Source organism: Panulirus ornatus, chromosome 8 (assembly GCF_036320965.1).
Source record: "Panulirus ornatus isolate Po-2019 chromosome 8, ASM3632096v1, whole genome shotgun sequence".
NCBI classification, from domain to species: Eukaryota; Metazoa; Arthropoda; class Malacostraca; order Decapoda; family Palinuridae; genus Panulirus; species Panulirus ornatus.
The window spans coordinates 44,383,795-44,407,010 of NC_092231.1; the positions used below are offsets into that span (position 1 = coordinate 44,383,795).

The 23,216-nt window shown below is 47.0% G+C and overlaps 1 protein-coding gene across 3 annotated transcripts in view; it reads right to left on the reverse strand.

Annotated features, from left to right (window-relative positions):
- LOC139749922 (BMP-binding endothelial regulator protein-like) overlaps positions 1-23,216 on the reverse strand; it is a 225,596-nt gene that overhangs the window by 171,249 nt on the left and 31,131 nt on the right. For 2 of the 3 annotated variants that reach the window (XM_071664337.1, XM_071664336.1), the window contains exon 2: positions 16,787-17,917. In XM_071664337.1, the coding sequence (XP_071520438.1) occupies positions 16,787-16,855 (69 nt within the window). In that variant the 5' untranslated portion in view covers positions 16,856-17,917. Of the gene's footprint in view, positions 1-16,786; positions 17,918-18,273; positions 18,531-23,216 lie in introns of those variants that run through there. The other variant, XM_071664338.1, reaches the window with a different exon arrangement.

Sequence of the window (23,216 nt, forward strand, 5' to 3'; positions counted from 1 at the left end):
GAGGGAGGGAGGGAGGGAAGACTGAGAATGAGACGGAGGGATGGAGTGAAAGACGCCTTGAGTTATCGGGAACGGATATGAAGGAGAGGAGAGACTTGCGAAGGAAAGAGTGAATTGGATCGATGTGATATACAGGGGGCAGAGTGCTGTCAGTGGGTTGAACAAGGGCACACGAAATGGTCTGGGGAAACAACAGAAAGGTCTGTGGGGTCTGGCTGTGGTGGACTGGGGTTCCTGGTTGCGGTACATTTGCACGAAAGCTAGAAAATGCATGTGAGTAAATGAGGCCATTCTTCGTCTGTTCCCGACGTCACCTCGCTACTCAGAAAACGCAAACTTGTAAGAATAATATATAGATGATAACGCAGCACATAAGGTCAAGACATGGGGTCCTACGAGTTTAAAATTCTCTTTTGTAATTCAGAAAGTCATAAATATTGATAACACACACACACACACACACACACACACACACACACACACACACACACACACTGGATCGTGTGACTGTAGATGCAAATCTCTTATCGTGTCCGAGGCGTTGGTTAAACCTCAAAGCACGTCAAGTGATTTCCTTCGCCCAGTCAGGTTTTATTTGTAAACCTGAAGACATCGCGACGATTAACGTCCCATCTTTTGATCTGTAGTTTTTCATACGAGGTCTAAATATATCCTATGATCACTCGGGAGCATTTGTATTAAGTATTGTAAACACTGCTTTTGAGATCCCGATAAAAAAAAAAGGACAAACAATCGCATTCTCACGTCAGTTTGCTAGTATTTACGGCTGTTTTCGGGTATTTGATACCCAGTAAATGTACCCTAACTCGCCGGCCGTCTCTCACTCCCTCCTGGGTGTCAAATGTCAAAATACATCTGGCAAGCCCTGACAGCTCGACCGCTCCCTGAGGGGCTGCTTTGACAGGCCAGCCTGTGAGTGCGTCGACACCCCAGCCTCCTGATGCACTCAGCCTTTGGGTAAACAACGACTTTTTCTTTTTCCACGATTATTCCGCCAAGTATAAATAAATGTCGTTGAACTTTTCAAATGAGAATTATGTAAATAATGTTATCAAGAAAATATAAAACACACATATATACGTAAAATAACCACGGGCCCGCCACGGGTCAGTCTCTGAGGGGTTCGAATCCTGGGGGCGGAAATTGGCCTACACCCAACCCAGGCCTTCATCTAACCGTCGGGGCTGGTCGATAAATGGTTACCTGGCTTAGGCTTGGGTGTGTGAGTGTGTATATATAAACACACACATAGAGGAGTAAAGACATGGTATATACAGTATACACAAGGTTAAGAGACGGGGCGACACAAGTGTAAAACTCCTGAGCTGGTGTCAGAGTTTGTATGAGTGTGAAAAAGTTAGGAGTAAATGTAAATAAACGTAAGTCAGTTAGGTGCATCAGAGAGAGAGAGAGAGAGAGAGAGAGAGAGAGAGAGAGAGAGAGAGAGAGAGAGAGAGAGAGAGAGAGAGAGAGAGAGAGAGAGAGGTCTTAGTGTGAGTTTGAATTTTGAGAAACTGAAGGAAGTTGAGTGCTTTTGGGTACATGAGAGTGGATGTGACAGCGGATGGACCCAGGGGTATAGAAGTGAGTCACACGGTGGTTGAGGGGGAGAGAGAGAGGGGGTTATAGGCCTTGAGGCACTAAAGAGTGTGTGGCAGGAGAGGTCAGTGTCTCTCAAGGCGAAGATGAGTATGTTCAAAGGTACAGCAATCCCGAAGGTGTTGCATGGATGCGAGTCTTGGGGCCTGGACGCGATGAAGGTGGATGTGCTGGAAAACGAAGACCCCTGAGGACCATGTGGACTACATGTGTGATGCTGAGGCAGGTTGGTCATGCGAGAAATAACACCATCAGGGAGGGAAGTGAGCGTATGATGAGTGAAATGGTTGACCTGGGTCTGCTAAAGTGGTTCGGTCATGTGGGGAGGATGAGTGACGGTTTAGATTTCAGATTACAAAGGTATATTCTCATGAGAAGAGGGACCCCATCTACGATACGATACCCCCTCGCCCTGTAGTCAGCCACAAATGTGGAATACATATCCATGAAAATGAAAAACGCGTTCTGGGACAAATCCAGATCCTGTATTACCATAATGGACTTAACTGATCTTTTCTTATTTTATTCTGCACATCTTCAATCTTTTTTCGAGTCCTGTCACCAAATCATTTTCCTAGAAGCCATCAATACGCCTTCCATGCGGACCCATATGGGCGTGGGAGCCGGACATACTCACAGGTATACAGGCTCTCCATACCACATATAAGGTACATAACAATGACGCTCTTCAAGACACTGACGTTCCTCCCTCCTAGTGTACAGATGTGTGGTGACAGACAGCATCACGTAACATGGACAGCTCGAGTGTATTTCAAAGGTACTTTACTACTTGCACATCACCTGATGTAAATACGTGAAGCATTGGACCAGTCAAGGAAAAATATGATTATTCTCAACAAAAAGTAAAAAAAAGGGAATCACTGGAAGGCCTGATCCCCACCCTATATGCGAGGAGATCTTCCTAGAACGACAGGGTATGAAGAAGAAGGTGCAGTCTAATTCACCGATGGACGGAAATGCTGTAGGAAATGTTTGGAGAAAAATCCCTCAGTGACTCTATGACACAACCCTCCCACGCTAACTTCAAAGTCCACTTGACCTACGCGGCCATCTTGGTTCACTTTCCCTCATCTGTAGGTATTACTTTGGTTTTTGCTCCTGAGTGCTGGCTGCTTGTGTACCCCCACTATTAGCTGTATCACGCAATACTCGGCAAGCTGCTGCGTCACATGATTACTGTGTGGCCGTTGGCAACTCAAGGGTGCGCCATTTTGATATCTGTTTCTTTCCCTACACCTCGAAGTTTTGGAACTCTCTTCCCTCTTATGTCTTTCCCAGTAACTATGACCTGGCAAATTTCAAAAGACAGGTTATTCACTTCCTCCGAAATTCGTAAATACTTTCCCTTGTCCTTTTTTGTTCTTCCCTTTCATAATTCTCTCTGTATTCTAATTAAGGCCCGGCCTTGATGTGGGCTTTTGTCCGTCTCTAGAGCCTTCAATATAAAAACAGGAAAATAATTCTAAGGTGGGGCTAAGACAGTAGTGACACACACACACACACACACACACACACACACACACACACACATACACACACACACACACACACACACACACACACACACACACACACACACACCAACTGGCCATGTTGACAGAATAGAAGTGGGGATGATTCGACACCCATTTGATATATTCACGAATAAAACATTTCCTGAGGCAGGGGTTAGTGGAGAGAGAGAGAGAGAGAGAGATTAGAGAGAGAGAGAGAGAGAGAGAGAGAGAGAGAGAGAGAGAGAGAGAGAGAGAGAGAGAGAGAGAGAGAGAGAGAGAGACCCCTCCCACGTGATAATGGAGCATGGCGCAATGTTCCCTACAATAAAAATACATAAACATGATTAACTTTCACAATCCCATTTTAATTACGCGGAGAGCTGGACGGTACGACCCGGGAGCATGAAGGTACGAGCGTCGGGCACGACGGTACGATACCTGAGCACGACGGTGCGAAACCTGAGCACGACGGTACGATACCTGAGCACGGCGGTGCACGAACCTTAAGCACGACAGTACAAAATTTGAATACGATGGTACACGAACACTGAGCACGACGGTACACGAACACTGAGCACGACGGTACACGAACACTGAGCACGACGGTACACGAACCTTGAGCACGACGGTACACGAACACTGAGCACGACGGTACACGAACACTGAGCACGACGGTACATGAACCTTGACTACGACGGTACGTAACTTGAGCACGACGATTACGTTGCGACTCTAGACAAGGCAGACGGAACGACCCTTGAACACTACGGTACGACCTTTGGGTACGACGCAAACAATATTCTAACATGGATATCCCAGGTACGGACCCACCACATGCACGGCTCTCCCAGGTACGGCTTCGCCACTTGCACGGCTCTCCCAGGTACGGCCTCGCCACTTGCACGGCTCTCCCAGGTACGGCCTCACCACTTGCACGGCTCTCCCAGGTACGGCCTCACCACTTGCACGGCTCTCCCAGGTACGGCACCACCACATGCACGGCTCTCCCAGGTACGGCCTCGCCACTTGCACGGCTCTCCCAGGTACGGCCCCACCACATGCACGGCTCTCCCAGGTACGGCCTCGCCACTTGCACGGCTCTCCCAGGTACGGCCTCGCCACTTGCACGGCTCTCCCAGGTACGGCCCCACCACATGCACGGCTCTCCCAGGTACGGCCCCAGCACATGCACGGCTCTCCCAGGTACGGCCTCACCACATGCACGGCTCTCCCAGGTACGGCCCCAGCACATGCACGGCTCTCCCAGGTACGGCCTCACCACATGCACGGCTCTCCCAGGTACGGCCTCGCCACTTGCACGGCTCTCCCAGGTACGGCCTCACCACATGCACGGCTCTCCCAGGTACGGCCCCACCATTCGTACAACACAGGAGGCAGGACACACAAGACCGATGATAAAACAGAGAGAAAAAAAAATATGGAAAATCCGATTCCAATTTTTTTTTCTTAAGATAATCTAAATTGAGAAAAAAAAAAGTTTAAAGTTCATATCTACTAAAAGAAAAAATTACACTAAAACTGCTAGCGGTAGACAGTAGACTCCACGTATCCAAACACACACACACACACACACACAGACACACACACACACACACACACACACACACACACACACACACACATAAAATCGCCTTAAAAGAGAATGTTTAATTCATCACGTAATGGTCTGGTCGCCTGACTCACTGGAAGGAAATGAAAATAAAAATAATTAAAAATCTATAACTCTGCTGACTGAAGGAGTGACTGACTGAACTGACTTGGAGAAGGAATGACTGAAAACTGAACCGTCTGGGAGACTAATTAGCTAATTAAGTTTGTTTACTGAATGACCCAATTATCACCTGCCTGTAGATAACTGATTTATAACTCGAGGGACTGAGTCATTACCGGATTATTTGTCAAACTGACTGATAAAAAAGATGACTAAGTTGATAACGGACTGTTACATAAATGGCAGATTGATCAACAATCACCTGTTTAGAGAAGAAACTAATCAACCAATGGATTGCTTACCCGACTGACTGCTCAACCAAATGACTCATTAATCAACTTGCTGTTTCAGTAATTGACTGAGTAATCAAGTGACTGATTAATCAGGGCATCTCGTAACCTACTGAATGATTAATCAACTGAGTGTCTACATAACGGATTTTTTTAAATTAAGTAACTAATTAATCTGCTAAATAATCATATGATTGGATAACCAGCAGGCTGTATGCTCGACCCCTCGTATGCTCGACCCGTCGTATGCTCGATCCCTCGTATGCTCGACCCCTCATATGCTCGACCCATCGTATGCTCGACCTATCGTATACTTAACCGCTGATATGCTCGACCCCTTGTATGCTCGACCCGTCGTATGCTCGACCCATCGTATGCTCGACCTATCGTATACTTAACCGCTGATATGCTCGACCCCTTGTATGCTCGACCCGTCGTATGCTCGATCCGTCGTATGCTCGACCCATCGTATACTTAACTGCTGATATGCTCGACCCCTCGTATGTTCGACTCCTCGTATGCTCTACCGGTGATATACCAACGCCTCGTGTGCTCGATCGCTTGTATGTTCCACCTCTCGTGTATTCGACATCTACAATACTCGACCTCTGATATTTCACAAGCTTCCCTTTCGACTTTTCGTATAATCGACCTTTATATACCTCTCATACAATCGACCTTTCATTCCATGATTGTTTCAAATATTCGACTTTCTCTACGCTCGACCTGTACTAAGTTCAGCCTTTCAAGTATTTGATACCTTTCCCCTGATACGTTAACTCGACCTGCCTCTTACTCGACCTCTTTACTGGTCAGCCTTTCCACTCGACAACCCCCCGTTTTACACCCAGTCGACTTCCTTTCTGTTTAAAGATTCTTAAATCCACCATTTACATATTCAGCTTTTGTGTGTGTGTGTGTGTGTGTGTGTGTGTGTGTGTGTGTGTGTGTGTGGAAATATATTCTACTTCTACTTAACCTGGGTACAGCGTCTACTCGACCCCTTTCCTTTCCCAGGCCCCTTCCATCGACCCCATTCCTTTCCCAGCCCCCTTCCATCGACCCCACTCACACGACTCCTAGTCAAACACCACTGAATCATCCGCCAACAGCAATGAAGAGAATACCACATCAGTACAATCAAATACCTTTCGAGCCACAGACTGGGAAACTAACTACTCCACAGAGGGCCCAGGTTCCATCCCAGGTCACGGGTTCAAGCGTCCACAGTCCCCATTATCTCAGATCTGCTTTTCCGTCCTCTGGGTAAGCGGACACCCGGTTTATTGGGAACCTCATTCCGCCAGGGTTTAGTTAAAGTGATTCTGTCATTAGGAATATGGCTAATGAGGGTCTTAATTGCCCTCGCGTTCGTTTATGTTGTCTCGGGAGAAGGTGGGGGTTAGTTAATGTTACGCCACATGAGCTTCCATTTGAGCGGGTCCTTACCTTCGGGTGACGTTACATTAGGGTAAACTTACGTTAATGTTACGATCGACTGAGATTACACTGAAACGGTCTTTAAACTCTCTTGATTTCAGTGGCTTTCTCCTTCCGCTGAGAGCGTAGGATAACTCCTATCTATCAGTCTTTATTGATAGATGATCATACGATTGGATGGACCTTATCACTCAACTCATGATCACATTATGAGGTGATCTCGCATATCCCTGATCTCGTCTTCATGTTATCATACCCTCTGCTGATCCTGCCTTCGAATCAGCTCGCGCAATAAGGTCGTTATCTGGTTACACAAGATGAGACACTGGGCTCCAAGATCCATCTGACCAAACTGCACTCTTCGTACCGTGGTGGTGTTATGATCTGTCTTCCCCCTATGAGAGGAGAATCGAACCGCCAGACGTGGGGTCCAACACCTCGATATAAGGAGGGGAGGAGTCCTGCTCTTATAAAACCTTGGGACGAATTCTATCAATTTACCTGGGACACCTCATCTCCCTCAAACTCTTCTCATAGATCGTCCGTGTGAGGAATGATTCAATCTGTCCTCATTCCTATGTCCATCCCCTCATACTGATAAGGTCGAGTAGTCAAATACAGCCTTTAAAATCACTCATAAGTAACCTCAACTCACGCCCAATGTCTTATAGTAAATAGAATTATATTTCATTACAAATATTCACAAGGAAATCAGACCATATACAACTAACATTAAACCCCTTTAGTGCCACAGTCGCACCCAGGAACGGGTCCCACTGAAACAACCTAACCAGAAGCGCCACAGTGACAGCCGGGGAACAGATCCCACTGAGAACATCATCACATCAGCATCACGTAACACCAACACTTTCATCAACAGTTGATAGTGTGTTTGTCTTGGATGTCATCAAACGGCATCTGTCGGGCCACGACTTTTATTGACGTAGGCGTGACAAGTGATTTATTAACGTAGTTGTGATAAGTGATTCTTGACGTAACCTTAAATTATTCTACTTCTTACAAGTCGAAATGTTTTTCGAAAAAACTTAATCTATTATACCAATACAGGGTTACCTTCCCTGTTCCTGTATGTTTACACCATACGTCCACCTTATATATACGCTTTCAGAATTACATACGTCTTTAAGGCACTCATCAGGAGAGTCTACAAGCAATTAGACAGGAACAACAGAAGCCAACAAGAGCAACTGTATGGCCACATAACATACTATGTGATCATAATACACACCATATGGCCACGAAACATACTATCTGGCTGCAGGAAACACTGTATGGCCACATAGCACACTGTATATGGCCATAAAACATACTATCTTCCAGCAAGAAACACTGTATGGCCACATAACACACTGCATGGCCACAAAGCACACTGTATGGCAACAAGGCATACTGTATGGCCACAAGACACATTACTCTCATCAGCCACCTCTCCCTCCCCCAGGTCTCACCAGTCCCCATCCACCTCCCCCCACCCTCACACACCCCTCTAACGCCCCAGCAGTCCTTACCCCCCCCCCCCCCATCTCACCGCCCCTTCCTCGGTACTTGAACAATAAGGACAATAAAAACAAAGAGTGTAATGCTGCCCCACCCTGACCTGCCTGCCTTCAGCTGTTGCCAGGGTGGGCTGGCGACCCGAACACCGCCCGCCCGAGATGACAGAGAAAGTGAGGGAAGGAGAGGAAAGTGGAGGGGGAAGAAAGTGTAGGGAGGGAGAGAAAAGTGGAGGAGGGAAAGAAAAGTGGAGGGAGAGAAAAGTGGAGGGGGAGGAAAGTGAGGGAGGGAGAGGAAAGTGCGGGAGGGGGAGAAAAGTGAGGGAGGGAGAGGAAAGTGAGGGAAGGGAGAGGAAAGTGCGGAAGGGAGAGGAAAGTGAGGGAAGGGAGAGGAAAGTGAGGGAGGGAGAGGAAAGTGCGGAAGGGAGAGGAAAGTGAGGGAAGGAGAGGAAAGTGAGGGAGGGAGAGGAAAGTGAGGGAGGAAGAGGAAAGTGAGGGAAGGATGGAAGGAGAGAAAGAGAGAGAGAAGGGGTGGCAGGGAGTGTCACATGGTTCTTGCCTATGGTGGAGCAATGCATGTCCTGTAACGTAGAATTACAGTCCTTTTCTCCTTCACAGAAGCCGAAAGTCTCGGACATCAGAAGTCCAGGCCAGAGTCACATCGGTTGGAAAGATGCGACGGTGACAACTTATCAAAAAAAAAAAAAATAAAACAATGATATAGAGTTGGAATTAAACATATTAAGAATAAAAAGGATTCACTCAAACTTCTCAGATGTTTATACACTTGTATGATGAAGGCAGAAGAGTGAAAGCAAGAGAGAAGGACTAGAGGAGGAGGAGAATTTCACAGCTTCACTGTGTGATGAAAGAAGGAGACATCATAAAGGCCAATCCTCGTGTTCTTGGTCTCGATATAGAAACCTTAGGAAGTGGTAACCAGGGACTTGCCAACGATCAAGGGCTCTCAGGGTCTGAAAACATGCAGTCATACCCCACGACACCAACGGATCAACGGCTTAAATGATATCTGAAGAAGAAGAAGAACAAGAAGAGAGAGAGAGAGAGAGAGAGAGAGAGAGAGAGAGAGAGAGAGAGAGAGAGAGAGAGAGAGAGAGAGAGAGAGAGAGAGAGAGAACCAAGGTCGTGGATACAGGAAGGTGATGGTTGAAGACAAGTGATAGCAGGGGAGTTGGGACTGATCCCTGTTGACTCTGCTACCAGATCTTATATGGATAGTCAAAGAGGATCCATTCCAGAACTGTGAGCAGTCCTCAATGCAAAGAGGAGGGAGCCTCCTTTAGTTACGGAATTGCTGCTCAAAAGAAACACTGTTCACTTCACCTATACAAACGCCGGTAGCCTTTGTGGCGCAGATCTTTGAAAGCTCATTATATGGGGTTTCCAGAAGTGATTGGAGGATATACAGTCTTCGCAAATATCTTTTCAAACGTGAGGACGAGTTTTTCCACAACACAATCTAAGCCAACGACCCATGTACCTGCAAATATCACAATGCCTTCACATCACACCAAAAGTATTAATGTTCCCTACCTCACACCTTCCACCTCAATACTCCCACTCTAAACAGGGACCATATCAGTAGTTGTTTGTTGACATAGCGCGGGGCTTACTGCTTTACGTCCCCGTCTGGAAGCCAAGGCAATAACCATGGTATTAAAAACGGTTTCCTGGTAAGTTAGTAATAAAAACACTATTCAGACGAAGAAGGTACACATCATCCTTTACACGAAGACCATCCTGGGAAACCAAGTATTCTTCAGTCTATTATTAACGGTGGGAGTATTAGAACTCCGACAGTGCTAAAAAAGAACTCCCTAAGTCGGACTCCTTCCTCCATCTTCATTCCATCTTCTCCATCACTCCTTCTCCTCCATCAAGTCTCCTTCTCCATCCTATAAAGGACACACTAGACCAGTTGAGACCCTAATTGAACAACCAACTATTTTCTTTATACTCCTTATTTCATCTCACAAAAGATATACATACATTGCACAGAAGGAGTGCGTGAGAGGAGGAAGTAGAGAGTAAATGTGAATAAGAGCAAAGTTATTAAGTCCAGCAGGGTTGAGGGACAAGTTAGTTGTGGTGTGAGTTTGAATAGAGAAAAATTAGAGGAAGCGAAGTGTTATAGATACCTAGGAGTGGACATAACAGCGAATGGAACCATGGATGCGGAAGTGAGTCATAGGGTGGGGGAGGGGGCGAAGGTTCTGGGAGCGCTGACGGATGTGTGGAAAGAGAACAGATATGAGCGGATGCGACCCTTCTTCGTCTGTTCCTGGCGCTGCCTCGCTAGCAAAGGAAACAGTGATTCTTAATGTGAATTATATGTGTATCATTACATTTACGAGTCATTTAAGCACAATTCGCATTAAAAATCCTCGATGAGATGGAATTCTTCACCAAGACCGAGTAATAATAATCGCCTCAGTACTAGGGTACGAACGTTAATGTCAAGTCATGACACTAAATGGTTCACAGTAATGATTCATGTGTCCAGCCCGGTGTTTACCTGGCGCTCAATCCATATTATCTTGCTGAAAATAATCATATTTGTCCTCAGAAATCTGTGAACTATTTCGATTTTTTATCTCCTTGTTTAACAAAGACCCTTAGACTCCTGAATACGACGGTACGACCCTTGAATAAGGCGGTACGACCCTTGAATAAGGCGGTACGACCCTTGAACAAGGCGATACGACCCTTGAATACGGCGGTACGAGCCTCGAACACAACGTTACGATCCTTCAGCACGACGGTGCGGCCCTTGAGCACAATGGCATGACTCTTGAGCACGACGGTACGACCCTTGGCCATGATGGTTCGGTCCTTTGCAGATCGAATGACTAGATCAAATTACCCGGGGTTGTACAGTCATGCTTAAGAGCTGTAAAGCCGTGCTCATGGGGTCGTACCGCCGTGCTCGTGGGATTAAGTATATAGTGTATTAGACAGTCGTCACCCACAATACGACCTATGGGAAAGAAAAAAATTGGGGCCAGGTCTCAACCATCGCCCTTCCTGTGCCAACCTCAGCCTAGCCTCAAGGCACAAGAAAAGCGGGCCAGGCCCCTCCAGATCTGACTTTCATCGGGTCCCTCTCTCTCTCTCTCTCTCTCTCTCTCTCTCTCTCTCTCTCTCTCTCTCTCTCTCTGGCTTAACACTTGAGGAAGTATTCGACCACTTTATTAATTGAAACAAGAGTTAAACACTATCAGTTACACTGAGAAACGTAAAGAACATACAATCGATAATGATAATAATAATAATAATAATAATATAATAATAATAATAATAATAATAATAATAATAATAATAATAATAATAATAATAATGATGAACAAAGACAGTATGAATTATGTACATGTGTATATATGTATATGTCTGTGTATGTATATATATGCATACGTTGAAATGTATAGGTATGTATATGTGCGTGTGTGGACGTATATGTATATACATGTGTATGTAGGTGGGTTGGGCCATTCTTTCCTCTGTTTCCTTGCACTACCTCGCTAACGCGGGAGACAGCGACAAAGTATAATAAATGAATAAAAATAAATAATAATGATAATAATAATAATAATAATAATAATAATAATAATAATAATAATAATAATAACAATAAAACATGGCTTTTGTGAGGGGATACCAAGAGAGATGGGAAGGAAGAATGACGAAAGGAGAGAGTAAAGGAAATTTAGAGAGGGGGCTGAGGAGTGGGAGCTGTCTAGATGGAAGTTGTGCTTCCATGGCATGCGGAAGGTGGTATGTGGGCGTGTCAGAAACCGTAGTCAGTGGCATGATGAGGAAGTTAAGCTGGTAGTGGAGGAGAAAAGAGAGGTTTTACGGGAGTCGCCTGCAGGGAAGGAGTGCGGGCGTCTGGGAGATGAACAAGCAAAAGAAAAAGCAGGAGGAGGTTAAGAGGAAGGTGCATGGGGGTAAAACAGAGTCTGAATGGGAGAACTTTATGAGGGAGGGTTGTTTTAGATCCCTGGGGAGTGGGGAGGGGATGGCAGCGAACGAATTATGGGAGCTGAAGAGAATCATAGGGTGGGTGAGGGGGCAAAGATTCTGGGTGCGTGGAAAGATAGGTCTCAAAGTCTCAGTCTGTGTGGGCAAAGATGGGTGTGTATTGATGGTTTAATAGTCCCGGTGGTGTTCTGTGGATGCGAGACGTGGGCCCTAAATGCAAGAGTAAGAAAGAGGGCCGATCGAGTAGAAAACGACACTGTGAGAAACAGAGGTGTGGTAGTAAGAAGAGTATGTCTGAGAGAGATATGCAAGGTGTGCTGAAATGGTTTGGACATATATAGAGGATGCGCGAGGAGAGACTGACTCAGAGGATATATGCTTCACAGGTGAAAGTTAAAAAAATAGTACAGGGGAGCGGGGACGATACAGTAGAATGGAGTGAAAAACACTTTGAGCTATTGGGGGTCTCAATATTCAGGAGGGTGTGTGGCGTGCACCGGAGAGAGAAAATTGGAGCAATGTGGTGTACAGAGGGCAACGTGCTGTCAGAAGACCGAACAAGGACATGTGAAGTGGTAAGGGGATACCACGGAAAGGCCTGTGAGTCTTGGCTGTTGACAGAGGGCACTGTTTTCAGTGCATGATACGCAACAGCTACAGAGTGAATATGAACAAATGAACGTTTGTTCTTCATCTGTTCTTGAAGATAGCTCCTCAACGCGATAAACAGCTAATAACCATAAATAATATCTAATAATAATAATAATAATCAATAATTAAACAATAATAATAATCACAATAATAAGAAACAGAACAACTCATAATAAAATGAGTCACATGATATCTAAATGGAATACGTTGTACTACAAAATATATGTACATCAGGTATGATATATAAAATCAAACGAGTCACGGGGTTCATCATTCTTATTTCCTCAACATAACTGATATTTCCAGGCTTCCAAAAAAACAATAGAGAACGAGTAACATCTGACACGGAGTCAGTTCTCAGAAACGTGATCCTTTGTTCATTGGTTCACGAAGCAGGTGAACATCAGACATGCGATATACGAGTCAAATACGTAAAACATAAGAGCATCTGGCGTGAGATCCCGGAAACTTCGGTTCCGAGAAACCAGAGGGCCGTCCCGCAGGAGGACTCCCGCGCACCGCCATAATGTAAACAAACCAAACAAAGACGCAGCGGCTGGCCTGGCGAGCGCAACGCCCGCATACACCCGCCTCCCCTACCGTTGCATAACACTAGTAGATCCTTGATGCCCACTCAAGTCTCGTCGGAAATTTGGCGCTGGACACTTACTTCTTCCACCAGAAGACGTCACCATTTTATTTGTGGGGTTGTTCATCCAAGAATGGAAACGATACTTTTGATCGTAAGTGTAAGTAATCAAACTTATGATTTCTTTGTTATTTCAACGGGATCAAGATGCATCATGTTTTCCCTCATCATGTCGCACTCACGGTCATCTCATCGACGTCAGTCACTTGTTTCCTTAACATAAGCATCTGTTTATGATACCAACTTCAGCTTATTATTCTCGACTAATCTCAAGTGGAATGGAGTTGTTCGCTAGGTTGGTGTCACAGCTTATTCATAAGCTGTTGGATGAGGTCCAGTTCACAGTTGGAGTTGATTGTATTAGGATATACCTGAGGCTCATCCTGCCGGCCCCTTTCTAGTAGCCGCTGTTGTGTAGTGGAGGAGAACGGACAACAGGCAGGAGAGGAGGAAGGTGAGTGAGGGAAGAACGAGAGTTTGTGTGGCTGTTCTTGGGTTCAGGCAAAGGGTGTTCCAGTGTCCCCGGCCGTCGAAAAATGTTGAGACGAAAACTGGTGGGTTTGATGATGGTGTTGAGGTGTTCCATCTGGTTTAGTTTACCCTCCGAGGCGACACTGAGAAGCTTGGTCGTCTGAACAACCTGGAGGTGGCCGGGGGAAGTCTTGTGAGACGACAGGGAGTGGGACAGGATTGGAATCGAGATTAATGTGCATGACGACGGCCTGGGTTTAGCTGATGGTGGCGTGGCTGGCCTCCATTCTGGAGACTGCTGAGGGTGTTCTAGTGGGGGGGAGTGAACTGGGCTAAACTACCGCTAAATCCAGTGGCAAAGGCGTCCTCGTACTTCCACCTAGCAGGTCCGTCCATCAGGACACCATTTATAAGTATGAAGAAGCATAAGGATCCGATCTTTGTGTCTCCGTGGGACGCTGCTGGTGAGGAGGGAGTGGAACGTGGAGGCGATGCAGCAGCGGAAGCATACAGCCCTGAGGATACTGACTGAGGAAGTCTGCATGCCACAGTGACAGAGTCTAAGGCCACGGGGGTGAGGCTTCTCCTCAGCCCAAGGTCTAAAGCTCCGTCGATGATCATGTTATGGATGACAAGACCGAAAGCGTTGGTGCAGTCCATGAATGTGAGGGACAAGGGTCTTGTGTCTTTCTAGGCCGCTGAGATGAAGGCAAGGAAGATGGGGGAGGGGGGGGAGGTTGTGTGTACGCATGTGTAGTGTGAGGCTGCATTATCAACTCAGTAATGATAGGGTAAGACAGAGATGTCTTGAGAAAAAAGAATGTGGGTGAGAGAGCTGAAGATCGTGTGCTGAAACGATTTGAACATATGGAGAGAAAGAGTGAGGATATATGTGGCAGAAGTGGAGGGCAAGGGCAACGGGGAGACCAAATTGGAGGTGGAAGGATGGGGTGATAAATATTTTGAGTGACTGGAGTCTGACCATGCAAGAGTGTGAAAGGCGTGCACGGGATAGAGTGAAATGGAACGAAGTGGAATACAGGGGTCGACGTGCTGTCACTAGACTGAACCAAGGCATGTGAAGCGTTTGGGGTAAACCATGGAAATTTCTTTGTGGCCTGGATGTGGATAGGGAGCTGTGGTTTCGGCGCGTTACACATGCCAGCTAGATATTGAGTGTGAACGGATGTGGCCTTTCTTCGTCTATTCCTGACGCTACCTCGTGAATGCTGGAAGCGGAGATCAAGTACATGTGTGTGTGTGTGTGTGTGTGTGTGTGTGTATTTTTAGGTTATTTAGGTTAAATGAGTATGTAAACATGGTCTGGCGGGGCAGGATACGTGAGTACATTCGCCCTCCTGCCCAGGATGTTCTCAACAGCTCTCTCTCTCTCTCTCTCTCTCTCTCTCTCTCTCTCTCTCTCTCTCTCTCTCTCTCTCTCTCTCTCTCTCATTGCCTCCATCTTAGTGATTCGTCCTCAGAGTCCCTCGGTCAGTCTAGGCTTCTGTGATACACGATAGTCTCATCTGTCTCTCCGTTTCTTTGTCTCGCTTTGTTCCATTCTCCACCACGCACAGTCTCTCTCTCTCTCTCTCTCTCTCTCTCTCTCTCTCTCTCTCTCTCTCTCTCCCCAGCTGGTGGTGTCAGTGACGCTGTCTCTGGCTCCCACGCAGCCAGCTGCACCAGCTGGGTCTTAAATGAGAGACAGGAAGCGGCAGCTGGTGCACAGAGCGTCACAATTTTTCTCTGGCTTGCACCACCTGGTCCCCCAGAGCTGCCACATACTGCCATTATCACAATTATTTCTCTCCGCTTCACTAGGGAGTTCAAACACCCAGCAACTCGGGATTTCAAACCCTTAAAAACAATGTCGTAATATAATAATAATCGTATCAATGATAATACCTCTAAATTAATCGCTTCGATGCTTATTTATGAAGTGATATAGAAATGGGGTGTCCAGTTACTGTAATGCGATAGATTAATCGTTCTATGAAAAAAAAAAGGGGAATCCGTGTAATAGATACGAAAAAAAAATGTGATTTGTGTGATTCTTTTTGTAAAAGATACGCTGAACTTGTAATATCTATTGATAACTGAGCTTGTACACAACAGAGAACTTTTTTAAGTAATTCACTTAAGTGGCGATACTTTAAGGGACATCCTAAACAAACCACACTTATGATTATTGGTGATATGCGGACTGCACTGACTAGGGTGTGGCATCTGACATGTTCCCAGTGACATGTGTCAGGTCAGTGGCTGAGATGATCTGCCGATATGTGTCAGGTCAGTGGCTGAGATGACTTGCTGATATGTGTCAGGTCAGTGGCACTAATGACCAGGCGGTATGAGGCACGTTAGTGGCAAGGATGACCCGTTGCCACGTGTCAGGTCAGTGGCAGAGATGACCCGATGACTTGTGTCGGGTCAGTAACAGGGATGACCCAGTGACAAACTCAGCTAAGCCGTAACCCCTCAGGGTTCACTGATTGACCTCGGGGTCACCACACTGACAGATCTGCATCACTACAGTCATCACCTCATGACACATAACCCCTCATAAGTGTCAAACCTCACAATGTACTGTGGATGTAAACCCACCAAAACATGCACATCTAAACTTTGGTATAGCACGATATAGGTTTACTCTGGGTGGCTGGTATACAGTAAACACTTAAGACATATCAGAATACGCAAGACATTGGTCATGCCTCCACTCTCGGGTTTGCACATATATGTATCCTGTACTGTGCATATGCACGCGACTCATACGTACTTTACATATATACTTGACCCACACATTTACACAGTGGGTCAACATGCATGTAATGTAATGGAACTAATGTAATGGAACTAATGGAACTACTGAAGGAGTACAAGCCACAGTTTACAAGTCTTACCTGTTGACTGTGTGAGGATGGCGTGGGTGAAGAGTGGCGGTGTTGGAGAGGCCAGATGGGGTCAGACATGCGCCGACACAGCAGGTCAAAGGTCACACGCTAATGACTTCTTTGAACCTCCTAGGTCACCTGCCGGTCGTATACTGAAGGTCGAGATTCACTCAAGGTCAGGGTAAAGAGGTCAACATGATGAGGACGAGTCTCGTACAGCTCGACGGACGTATGTCACACGTCAGTTTGCCTGATGACCTTCCCTTGGGTCAGGTGTGGTGACCCGCCTCGGGGGGTGGGGTAGAGGCTAGGCCATGCACCACATCAGAGGCCCGGCCTCCAGCATGGCACGGGCGGCGGCGGTGTGAGCACAGGTGAGTGAGGGGCAGGCAGGTGCGCGGGAGCGGGACACTGATGGGGTCGTGTACCGCCCTGGCGAGACGCGGGGACGGTCTAGCGGCGGACTCCCAGCGTCGACGGCAAGTCAGCCCCAGGGAGGAGGGGCTTGGAGCACCTGGGCATGCGTGCCACCCCCCCAAACACTCACGGGCCGGGCCCGCTACCACACGCTAGGGGGCCCCCCTCGACCTCCGCCAGGGGAACACCTCGACACAACACCGCCTTCCTGACTTAGGCAGCGGCCGTCCCTCAGCTCACACCTCCCTGCACGGGAACACACGTCGCCCGACCGCCCGCCGCTGTACAATATCCCCCACACTCGGGCTACACCCACCATATACGGGTATACACACACACATACGACACTACACTAAACATACACACACGCGGCTCCCGAGCAGATAAGTATACACACAATAGTCACTGAAAAAAAAAAGAAACACCAGTTACCTCACCCTCCCACACCTGCCTCGCTGGCAAGTGATTTCCAGAGTTCAGGTGTTTATTTCTGGCAACACTTCCCTACTGAGACGCCTCTCTCTGTCTCTCTCTTCCTTTGTTTTTCATTTAAGAGCACCTGTTTCTCCTTCCTCCCCAACACTTTGTCTTACTTCTCTCCTTGTCTCAGTCTTTAATTAGCTTCGTCTTGTTCCTTGTTATTCTGGACACTGGATTCGATTAACACATTTTTTACCTCCTCTGAGTCTTCCTCCCTTGCCCCTACAGTATCTGCTGCACAACCTGGGGATAAATACAAGCAGAGCAATATTAGAAATCACAAAATATTCTCACGTCATGCATATTCAACGATTGGGGATTCACTACGTGTTGTAGGATACTTACACAGTGACCTGCAGACGACACACACACACACACACACACACACTTGGTTTAGGCGCATCTGTGTGTGTGTGTGTGTGTGTGTGTGTGTGTTGTGTATGTGTACAGAAGAGTAAAGACATGGTGCATATATGCAAGGTTAAGTGACGGGGCAATACGAGTGTAAACATTCTTCCCTTAAAACCGAAACAGTAATAACACAAACACACACACACACACACACGAATTCTGTCACAAAATACAGTCCAACTAATTACCTTATCACTGCCTCTTCTTTGAGAGTCGTCTATGAACTATACATTGCCTACCCCAACCCTGGCTCCGTCCGCCATCCCTCCTCGTCACTGTCCTCCTGCAGGCACTGCCCGGCACTGCATCTTCACAACCCATCACTAACCCCTTCGCCTCCTCCCAGACATGACAGTATGACTACTGAACTAAATATACAAGACTTCGATCGTGGGTGTGAGGGTCAGAGAGAATCCTGACCCCCTACCCAGTAAACTCTTTTGTTTCCCATCAACGCCGCATCAAATAAGTGGCGCTGATACTTTGTTTTTTCCTGGGTATAAACAAGTACACATAAACCTAACGTGCTAGAAACTATCGTGTGAAAAAAAAAAACCCTTCAAACTGGTGACGTCACCGCCCTCGGTGTTGACGTTCTTGAGGACGATCCGCATGTAAGTCCGGATCTTCCTTACGGGAACACTTGCTGGCCTTTGCTCGTGGAAATGGGCCATACGAGTCAGGATGGCTTGGTGGCATATGGAATTTCACGCCTCGTATTCCCCTTGTTTGGTATGTGGTCGGGTGTGGCGGTGAGGAAACTAGCCCGTTGGTCCTCCAGCACCAGATGGATGGCATTGTGTTTTTATACACACACACACACACACACACACACACACACACACATATATATATATATATATATATATATATATATATATATATATATATATATATATATATATATATATATATATATATATATATATATATCACCAGGTTCCCTCTACGAGTGGCTACGTCGCGTGTCCAAAGTCACTTCTGGCAAGGCAGTATCACTGGGAATACAGTCACATCAGAGAACTTCTTACGCCAATGCAGTCCTCTTCCCCTGCTACTGGAAGAAGCGCAGCCTTCAGAAAGAGGCTTTTGGGGACAATTACGAATAACATACATATATATATATATATATATATATATATATATATATATATATATATATATATATATATATATATATATATGTGTGTGTGTGTGTGTGTGTGTGTGTGTGTGTGTGTGTTATGGTATTTATGAATATTTTTGTTCACGGTTTTCCTCGTGCAGATGACTGCGTCCAGCGAATCAAATCCACAGAGCCGTACAACCCTTGAGTACGACAGTACGACCCTTGAGTACGACAGTACGACCCTTGAGTACGACAGTACGACCCTTGAGTACGACAGTACTACCCTTGAGTACGACAGTACTACCCTTGAGTACGACAGTACTACCCTTGAGTACGACAGTACGACCCTTGAGTACGACAGTACTACCCTTGAGTACGACAGTACGACCCTTGAGTACGACAGTACGACCCTTGAGTACGACAGTACTACCCTTGAGTACGACAGTACTACCCTTGAGTACGACAGTACTACCCTTGAGTACGACAGTACTACCCTTGAGTACGACAGTACTACCCTTGAGTACGACAGTACTACCCTTGAGTACGACAGTACTACCCTTGAGTACGACAGTACTACCCTTGAGTACGACAGTACTACCCTTGAGTACGACAGTACGACCCTTGAGTACGACAGTACTACCCTTGAGTACGACAGTACGACCCTTGAGTACGACAGTACTACCCTTGAGTACGACAGTACTACCCTTGAGTACGACAGTACTACCCTTGAGTACGACAGTACTACCCTTGAGTACGACAGTACTACCCTTGAGTACGACAGTACTACCCTTGAGTACGACAGTACTACCCTTGAGTACGACAGTACTACCCTTGAGTACGACAGTACGACCCTTGAGTACGACAGTACTACCCTTGAGTACGACAGTACTACCCTTGAGTACGACAGTACTACCCTTGAGTACGACAGTACTACCCTTGAGTACGACAGTACTACCCTTGAGTACGACAGTACTACCCTTGAGTACGACAGTACGACCCTTGAGTACGACAGTACTACCCTTGAGTACGACAGTACGACCCTTGAGTACGACAGTACGACCCTTGAGTACGACAGTACTACCCTTGAGTACGACAGTACTACCCTTGAGTACGACAGTACGACCCTTGAGTACGACAGTACGACCCTTGAGTACGACAGTACGACCCTTGAGTACGACAGTACGACCCTTGAGTACGACAGTACGACCCTTGAGTACGACAGTACGACCCTTGAGTACGACAGTACTACCCTTGAGTACGACAGTACGACCCTTGAGTACGACAGTACTACCCTTGAGTACGACAGTACTACCCTTGAGTACGACAGTACGACCCTTGAGTACGACAGTACGACCCTTGAGTACGACAGTACTACCCTTGAGTACGACAGTACTACCCTTGAGTACGACAGTACGACCCTTGAGTACGACAGTACTACCCTTGAGTACGACAGTACTACCCTTGAGTACGACAGTACGACCCTTGAGTACGACAGTACTACCCTTGAGTACGACAGTACTACCCTTGAGTACGACAGTACTACCCTTGAGTACGACAGTACTACCCTTGAGTACGACAGTACTACCCTTGAGTACGACAGTACTACCCTTGAGTACGACAGTACGACCCTTGAGTACGACAGTACTACCCTTGAGTACGACAGTACTACCCTTGAGTACGACAGTACGACCCTTGAGTACGACAGTACTACCCTTGAGTACGACAGTACTACCCTTGAGTACGACAGTACTACCCTTGAGTACGACAGTACGACCCTTGAGTACGACAGTACGACCCTTGAGTACGACAGTACTACCCTTGAGTACGACAGTACGACCCTTGAGTACGACAGTACTACCCTTGAGTACGACAGTACTACCCTTGAGTACGACAGTACTACCCTTGAGTACGACAGTACTACCCTTGAGTACGACAGTACTACCCTTGAGTACGACAGTACGACCCTTGAGTACGACAGTACGACCCTTGAGTACGACAGTACTACCCTTGAGTACGACAGTACGACCCTTGAGTACGACAGTACTACCCTTGAGTACGACAGTACTACCCTTGAGTACGACAGTACTACCCTTGAGTACGACAGTACTACCCTTGAGTACGACAGTACTACCCTTGAGTACGACAGTACTACCCTTGAGTACGACAGTACTACCCTTGAGTACGACAGTACTACCCTTGAGTACGACAGTACGACCCTTGAGTACGACAGTACTACCCTTGAGTACGACAGTACTACCCTTGAGTACGACAGTACGACCCTTGAGTACGACAGTACTACCCTTGAGTACGACAGTACGACCCTTGAGTACGACAGTACTACCCTTGAGTACGACAGTACTACCCTTGAGTACGACAGTACTACCCTTGAGTACGACAGTACTACCCTTGAGTACGACAGTACTACCCTTGAGTACGACAGTACTACCCTTGAGTACGACAGTACTACCCTTGAGTACGACAGTACTACCCTTGAGTACGACAGTACGACCCTTGAGTACGACAGTACGACCCTTGAGTACGACAGTACTACCCTTGAGTACGACAGTACGACCCTTGAGTACGACAGTACTACCCTTGAGTACGACAGTACTACCCTTGAGTACGACAGTACTACCCTTGAGTACGACAGTACGACCCTTGAGTACGACAGTACGACCCTTGAGTACGACAGTACGACCCTTGAGTACGACAGTACGACCCTTGAGTACGACAGTACGACCCTTGAGTACGACAGTACGACCCTTGAGTACGACAGTACGACCCTTGAGTACGACAGTACGACCCTTGAGTACGACAGTACGACCCTTGAGTACGACAGTACTACCCTTGAGTACGACAGTACTACCCTTGAGTACGACAGTACTACCCTTGAGTACGACAGTACTACCCTTGAGTACGACAGTACGACCCTTGAGTACGACAGTACGACCCTTGAGTACGACAGTACGACCCTTGAGTACGACAGTACGACCCTTGAGTACGACAGTACTACCCTTGAGTACGACAGTACTACCCTTGAGTACGACAGTACTACCCTTGAGTACGACAGTACTACCCTTGAGTACGACAGTACTACCCTTGAGTACGACAGTACGACCCTTGAGTACGACAGTACGACCCTTGAGTACGACAGTACGACCCTTGAGTACGACAGTACGACCCTTGAGTACGACAGTACGACCCTTGAGTACGACAGTACTACCCTTGAGTACGACAGTACTACCCTTGAGTACGACAGTACTACCCTTGAGTACGACAGTACTACCCTTGAGTACGACAGTACTACCCTTGAGTACGACAGTACGACCCTTGAGTACGACAGTACGACCCTTGAGTACGACAGTACTACCCTTGAGTACGACAGTACGACCCTTGAGTACGACAGTACTACCCTTGAGTACGACAGTACTACCCTTGAGTACGACAGTACGACCCTTGAGTACGACAGTACTACCCTTGAGTACGACAGTACGACCCTTGAGTACGACAGTACGACCCTTGAGTACGACAGTACGACCCTTGAGTACGACAGTACTACCCTTGAGTACGACAGTACGACCCTTGAGTACGACAGTACGACCCTTGAGTACGACAGTACGACCCTTGAGTACGACAGTACGACCCTTGAGTACGACAGTACTACCCTTGAGTACGACAGTACGACCCTTGAGTACGACAGTACGACCCTTGAGTACGACAGTACTACCCTTGAGTACGACAGTACGACCCTTGAGTACGACAGTACGACCCTTGAGTACGACAGTACGACCCTTGAGTACGACAGTACGACCCTTGAGTACGACAGTACGACCCTTGAGTACGACAGTACGACCCTTGAGTACGACAGTACTACCCTTGAGTACGACAGTACGACCCTTGAGTACGACAGTACTACCCTTGAGTACGACAGTACTACCCTTGAGTACGACAGTACTACCCTTGAGTACGACAGTACGACCCTTGAGTACGACAGTACGACCCTTGAGTACGACAGTACGACCC